Consider the following 7,314-nt stretch of genomic DNA (forward strand, 5'->3'; position numbering starts at 1 on the left):
TCCCCAATTTAAGGTTGTTTCGAATAAATATGCCCTTTGCTGTGCATTGGAACCCTCCTGGAGCAAAATAAAAAATTGCCAAAATTGCACTTTTTGCAAAAATGAATTTTTTTCAAATTTTGAATGATTGTAACTTTTTTATTTAAACTCTTATAGATTTCGCTAGAACGCCATTAGAAAGAGGATAAAAAACACTACAAAATGAGCCAAAACTGGACTCTCTAGCTTTTCAGGTTACCGAGATATTGAATTTCAAAAAGTATTAAAAAAGGACCCCTAATACCCCCCCATTCTTTCAATTTTTTTGAAAAATGAAAAATTTTAAAGTGCTTTTTTTGTACTTATTTCACCTAATATAAGGTCGTTTGGCATAAATATGCCTTTTGCTGTGCATTGGAACCCTCCTAGAGCAAAATAAAAAATTGACAAAATTGCACTTTTTGCAAAAATGAAATTTTATCAATTTTTGAATGATTGAAACTGTTTTATTTGAACTCTTATAGATTTCGCTAGAACGCCATTAGAAAGAGGATAAAAAATACTACAAAATGAGCCAAAACTGGACTCTCTAGTTTTTCAGGTTACCGAGATATTGAATTTCAAAAAGTATTAAAAAAGGACCCCTAATACCCCCCCATTCTTTCAATTTTTTTGAAAAATGAAAAATTTTAAAGTGCTTTTTTTGTACTTATTTCACCTAATTTAAGGTCGTTTGGTGTAAATATGCTCTTTGCTGTGCATTGGAATTTTTTTCAAATTTTGAATGATTGTAACTTTTTTATTTAAACTCTTATAGATTTCGCTAGAACGCCATTAGAAAGAGGATAAAAAACACTACAAAATGAGCCAAAATTGGACTCTCTAGCTCTTCAGGTTCCCGAGATATTGAATTTAAAAAGTAGTAAAAAAAGACCCCTAATACCCCCCCATCCTTTCAATTTTTTTGAAAAATTAAAAATTTCAAAGTGTTTTTTTTGTACTTATTTCTCTAATTTAAGGTCGTTTGGTATAAATATGCCCTTTGCTGTGCATTGGAACCCTCCTGGAGCAAAATAAAAAATTGCCAAAATTGCACTTTTTGCAAAATGAATTTTTTTCAAATTTTGAATGATTTCAACTTTTTTATTTAAACTCTTATAGATTTCGCCAGAACGCCATTAGAAAGAGGATAAAAAACACTACAAAATGAGCCAAAACTGGACTCTCTAGCTTTTCAGGTTGCCGAGATATTGAATTTAAAAAAAGTAGTAAAAAAAGACCCCTAATATCCCCCCATTCTTTCAATTTTTTTGAAAAATGAAAAATTTTAAAGTGTTTTTTTTGTACTTATTTCCCCAATTTAAGGTTGTTTCGAATAAATATGCCCTTTGCTGTGCATTGGAACCCTCCTGGAGACAAATAAAAAATTGCCAAAATTGCACTTTTTGCAAAAATGAATTTTTTTCAAATTTTGAATGATTGTAACTTTTTTATTTAAACTCTTATAGATTTCGCTAGAACGCCATTAGAAAGAGGATAAAAAACACTACAAAATGAGCCAAAACTGGACTCTCTAGCTTTTCAGGTTACCGAGATATTGAATTTAAAAAAAGTAGTAAAAAAAGACCCCTAATACCCCCCCATTCTTTCAATTTTTTTGAAAAATGAAAAATTTTAAAGTGTTTTTTTCGTAATTATTTCTCTAATTTAAGGTCGTTTGGTATAAATATGCCCTTTGCTGTGCATTGGAACCCTCCTGGAGCAAAATAAAAAATTGCCAAAATTGCACTTTTTGCAAAAATGAATTTTTTTCAAATTTTGAATGATTGCAACTTTTTTATTTAAACTCTTAAAGATTTCGCTAGAACGCCATTAGAAAGAGGATAAAAAATACTACAAAAATTGAAAACATTGAAATTGTGAGTGGCACGTTGAGAATGGACTCCGATGTTTTCTGCTGATTTTACCGGAAAAAAATAGTCAAAAAATAGTGATTTTTTTTTGATACGGCTTTGTTGAATGTGTGAAGTTGATTGGTGATTAGTTTGTGAACTATAATAATTGCCTTGAGGGTTAAATTGGACATTTTTGTTGTGTGACTGTTAAAGGTGAACAATAAGTAAAATACCGTGTTTACTTTTGATGAACTGATAACGGCTTGCCGTATCAATATTCAATAAACAGTTTTTATTAAACGAGTTTGGATTACTGGAAATAACATGGTGGGCAACGAGAGTGAAGAAATAGACGACAGTAAGTGTTTTAGCTGCAAGGAGATGTTTGGGGATGATATCAAGTCTGTGGCTCAATGTACGGTATGTAACAAGCTGTATCACGTTAGATGTGAGAATATAGACTTGCGTGGATTTCACTTGCGGAAAAGTTATTGGAAATGCAATATATGCGAGAACAAAAATATTGAAGAGGGAACTAGTGGTAAACAAAACAGAAGCCGAAAAAGAAGCCGAACAGAAGAAAACTATTTAGACCAGATAGATGTTGATTTTATAAATTCAACACTTCAAGCACTTGTTAAAAACACAAATGAATTAAATACTAAAATTGATTTCTTAATTAAGGAAAACAATGAACTTCGGAAAGAGATTATTAGTTTAAAACAACAGAAACATGTAGATAAAAGTTCTGAGGTACCGTCGTTGAGCTCTTACTCATCCGTTGTCCAGAGGAATGTGAATAAAGTACTAGTTATAAAACCAAAAGAAACCCAAAAGCATATTAAGGAAGTAAAAGAACACCTAAGAAAAAAAGTTGATCCAACGGACATGGGGATGGGTGTTACTATGGGGCGTGTAACAAAGAAAGGAGGTCTTATTCTAAACTGCGATACAAGTAAAGACATCTTAAACATCCAGTCTGAAATTCAAAGCAAACTTGGTGACACTTATGACGTGGAAAGGCCTAAAACACTGCAGCATCGTATAAAAATTGTTGGAGTTGATGCAGGTGATTATGAAAGCGAGGATAGTGCATTAATAGCTAAGGTAATAACACAAAATAATTTAATAAATAGTGACAGTGGTTTTAGTATGAAAGTAATTCGTAGAACCAAACTTATTAAATCTAAATTTAATCTAGTTATTGAATTAGATCAGTGTACATATAGTTCCGTTATGGACATAGAAAAAATTAACATTGGATGGAATCGCTGTCCCGTATATAATGAGTACGGTATTGTAAGATGTTTCAATTGTTGTAAATATGGGCATTTTGCTAAGGAGTGTAAAGAAAAACAGGTTTGTCCAAAATGTAGCGAAGAACATAATTTAAATGATTGTCATAGTAGTGTCTTAAAATGTTCCAACTGTCTTGTTTCGAACAATAAATATGGACTAACCCTTAATGTGGATCATACGACATGGGATCGAAATGAATGCGAAACTTTGAAAAGAATTGAAAACCTCCAAATTCAAAAATACCAGAAATAGCAACTAGATCTAAATAATGACTTAAATTCTAATCTCGTTTATTTCAATTGCCAGGGATACTTAAATAACAAAGATCAAATAAATGTTCTTATTAAGAACTGGCATCCAAAAATAGTATTATTGGCAGAAACCCATGTATGTTCTGATATAACATTGAGAGAACTGCACATTGACGGATATAAAATAGAACAGTGTATGACGAACAACAAGAGAACCGGTGGTGTAATGGCAATTATAAGACAAGATGTAAAATATCTTTTAGTATCAGAACAATATGTAGAAAATTTTGTATGGTTGTTGTCTATTGAACTGCCTGAACCCGGACTGAAATATCGATGTACGGTGTTGTATCATCCACCGCAAAAGCAAGATGCACAGTTTATCGAGTTCTTTGAATCGTATATTGATGGGGTGAGTTCATTTGAGGGCATTAATGTGATTGTTGGTGACTTTAATTACGATTTACTGAAACACTCATATTATGGTGAGAAATTAATAAATAATGTTTACTCAAGCGGATTTGCTCAAATAGTGGTATCACCAACACGTGTCACAGACAAAAGTAAAACGCTCATTGACTACATAATAACAAATGATAAACACTTACAACATAAAGTACATCATACACCAAAGATTAGCGATCATAGTATATTATCGATAAGCTGGAACAACCAACAACTTCATTTTTTAAACAATAAGGTCACTGTGACTAGGAGATCTTTAAAGAATTATGATAGAGATAGATTGCAGGAACATTTTTTTAATAGCCCTTGGAATAATAGTTTTGGCAATGTAAATTCTCTGGCTCATAATTTTGTAAATGACATAAAATTTATATTGAATACAATGTGTCCATTAGTAAATATCACGTATGAACAAAAATATGAAAATAAAAGGTGGATTACTGAGGATATTAGGAAAAAAATGGGAGAGAGGGATAAGCTGTATGTTGGGGCAACTAGAGGAGGAGGTGATGATGTCTGGAGGGAGTACAAAAAGATACGAAATTATATTGTTAAGCAAATTAAAATTGAAAAAGATAAGTTTTATAAAGAAATCATTGATGACAATAAAAATAATCAACAAGAAATGTGGAAAAATTTAAAATCACTATTGCCTGAAAAAAATAAAACTGCTCCTGATGAAATCCAGTTTGAAACTGTAATGATTACGAACAAATTAACAATCGCGAATAAATTTAATAAATATTTTATAGACAGTATTGAAGAAATTGTCAATGGAATTAATAGATATCCCCTTCAGAGCGTCGTTCTTTCACCTTGTCACGTAAATACTGCATTCTCACATTTTGAAAAAATAACAATGAAAGAATTAAAATTAGTTTTGAGAAATCTAAAAAACTGCGGGGCTGGTTTAGATGGCATTTCCAAGAGAGTTCTTTGCGATGTCTGTGACGTGGCAGGTAATCGTCTTCTAGATATAATAAATGCCTCATTGTCAAGTGGTGTGTTCCCGAAGGAATGGAAAGAATCAATGATAGTGCCCGTTCCAAAAGTAAAAAACGCAACGCTATCTAACGAATTTAGACCCATTAACACAGTGGAGATATATGAGAAGGTTTTAGAAATTGTTGTGAAATCCCAAGTACAGCGTCACTGTGACAAAAATAAAATAATTGTATCAAATCAGTCCGGGTTTAGGGAAAATCATTCTTGTGAAACTGTAGTTGTAAATGTATGTGATAACTTTGTTAATTGTATTGATAGCGGTGATATTGTGATTGCGATATTTTTGGATTTAAGGCGGGCATTTGAAACTGTGTCTAGAGATATATTGATACAAAAAATGTGTAACATGGGCATAAACGGTGTGGTACTAGAGTGGTTCAAGTCATATTTGGACGAAAGGCGACAGCGTGTTAGGTTTAAAGACAGTGTGTCTGATTCTTTGTTAGTTAGATATGGGGTGCCGCAAGGTACGGTCTTGGGACCTCTGTTATTTTTGCTCTATATCAATGATATGGTCGCCGTTGTGGAGAGATGTGGGGTTGAGCTGTTTGCGGATGATGGCATGATATACATAAAGGGAAGTGACCTAGCACAAATGCAAGATGATGCTAATTATGATTTAGCAAACATATATAATTGGCTTTGTAGGAACAACTTAAGTTTAAATGCGGCTAAAACAAAATTTTGCATTTTTGGAAAGAAACATAAATTAAACAACATACAAGCTGACAGCATCAAAATAGTAATAAATAATATTAGAATAGCTTTCGAAAGGAATGTAAAATATTTGGGTGTAGTGTTTGATCCGTATTTGGAATTTTATGATCATGCCAATTATATGATGAGAAAATATTCAAAAAAAGTGAACTTTATTTCAAGAGTGGGTAAACATCTGTCGTCACAAACCAGGTTGTTGTTATATAACAGTATCGCTTCTCCACATATACAGTTCTGCTCCACGCTCCTTTGCGGACTACCAAACTTTAAGATAAAGAAATTCCAGGTAATACAAAATAGGGCAATGCGAACCATATTGAAGTGCAATAGATATACGTCTTCGTTCTTAATGCGAGAAACATTAAACGTGTTGTCTATAGAACAGAAAGTAATCTTTGATGCTCATTTGTTTATATTTAAATTAAAAAACAACTTACTGCCTGAATACTTATGTATAAAAATTAATTATTTCTCGGACATTCACGAGTATAATACAAGGTATCGTGGTGACTTTATAGTAAATAGGAAATGTTCAAGTAAGCTAGCTCAAAATTCATTATTATATAAAGGACTTCTAAATTTCAATAAATTACCGGAAGTGATAAAAGAATGTAGAAATTTAAAATCATTTAAAGTATTGTTAACCAAGCACATTGTTAGTAATAGTTTGGTTTTTATTTAATTGTTAAAATTTCTGTTTTCCTTATTGTATTTGTATATAGCATTTCTGCTAAATAAATATTATTATTATTATTATTAAAATGAGCCAAAACTGGACTCTCTAGCTTTTCAGGTTACCGAGATATTGAATTTAAAAAAGTAGTAAAAAAAGACCCCTAATACCCCCCCATTCTTTCAATTTTTTTGAAAAATGAAAAATTTTAAAGTGTCTTTTTTGTACTTATTTCCCTAATTTAAGGTTTTTTGGTATAAATATGCCCTTTGCTGTGCATTGGAACCCTCCTGGAGCAAAATAAAAAATTGCCAAAATTGCACTTTTTGCAAAAATGAATTTTTTTCAAATTTTGAATGATTGTAACTTTTTTATTTAAACTCTTATAGATTTCGCTAGAACGCCATTAGAAAGAGGATAAAAAATACTACAAAATGAGCCAAAACTGGACTCTCTAGCTTTTCAGGTTCCCGAGATATTGAATTTAAAAAAGTAGTAAAAAAAGACCCCTAATACCCCCCCATCCTTTCAATTTTTTTGAAAAATGAAAAATTTCAAAGTGTTTTTTTTGTACTTATTTCACCTAATATAAGGTCGTTTGGTATAAATATGCCTTTTGCTGTGCATTGGAACTCTCCTAGAGCAAAATAAAAAATTGACAAAATTGCACTTTTTGCAAAAATGAAATTTTATTGGGCAGAAAGGCCACTAGGGCCGATAGCCTTTTCTTTTGGAGAATAAAGATTGTATATATATATATATGAAATTTTATCAATTTTTGAATGATTGTAACTCTTTTATTTGAACTCTTATAGATTTCGCTAGAACGCCATTAGAAAGAGGATAAAAAACACTACAAAATGAGCCAAAACTGGACTCTCTAGCTTTTCAGGTTACCGAGATATTGAATTTAAAAAAGTGGTAAAAAAAGACCCCTAATACCCCCCCATCCTTTCAATTTTTTTGAAAAATGAAAAATTTCAAAGTGTTTTTTTTGTACTTATTTCACCTAATATAAGGTCGTTTGGTA

At 31.6% G+C, this 7,314-nt stretch overlaps 1 protein-coding gene across 1 annotated transcript; it reads left to right on the plus strand.

The window, feature by feature from the left end:
• The first annotated feature begins 2,198 nt into the window (after window positions 1-2,198).
• LOC145731499 (uncharacterized) lies at window positions 2,199-5,553 on the plus strand. The gene is made up of 4 exons (XM_081983307.1): window positions 2,199-2,294; window positions 2,559-2,981; window positions 3,522-5,475; window positions 5,543-5,553. Exons 1-4 carry the CDS (start codon window positions 2,199-2,201, stop codon window positions 5,551-5,553), a joined length of 2,484 nt encoding a protein of 827 aa, XP_081839433.1.
• Window positions 5,554-7,314: the final 1,761 nt, after the last annotated feature.

This window comes from Ips typographus, linkage group LG7, assembly GCF_016097725.1.
Source record: "Ips typographus isolate SLU linkage group LG7, UJ_Ityp_2.0, whole genome shotgun sequence".
NCBI lineage: Eukaryota > Metazoa > Arthropoda > Insecta > Coleoptera > Curculionidae > Ips > Ips typographus.

What these genes read in the sequence shown, in the direction of transcription:
- LOC145731499 (XM_081983307.1), top strand. Translation starts at nt 2,199, where the DNA reads ATGGTGGGCAACGAGAGTGAAGAAATAGACGACAGTAAGTGTTTTAGC. An exon ending in AGTCTGTGGCTCAATGTACG is followed by an intron (nt 2,295 to 2,558) that starts GTATGTAACAAG and finishes TTCTTAATTAAG; the next exon opens with GAAAACAATGAACTTCGGAA. An exon ending in ATAGTGCATTAATAGCTAAG is followed by an intron (nt 2,982 to 3,521) that starts GTAATAACACAA and finishes GTTCTTATTAAG; the next exon opens with AACTGGCATCCAAAAATAGT.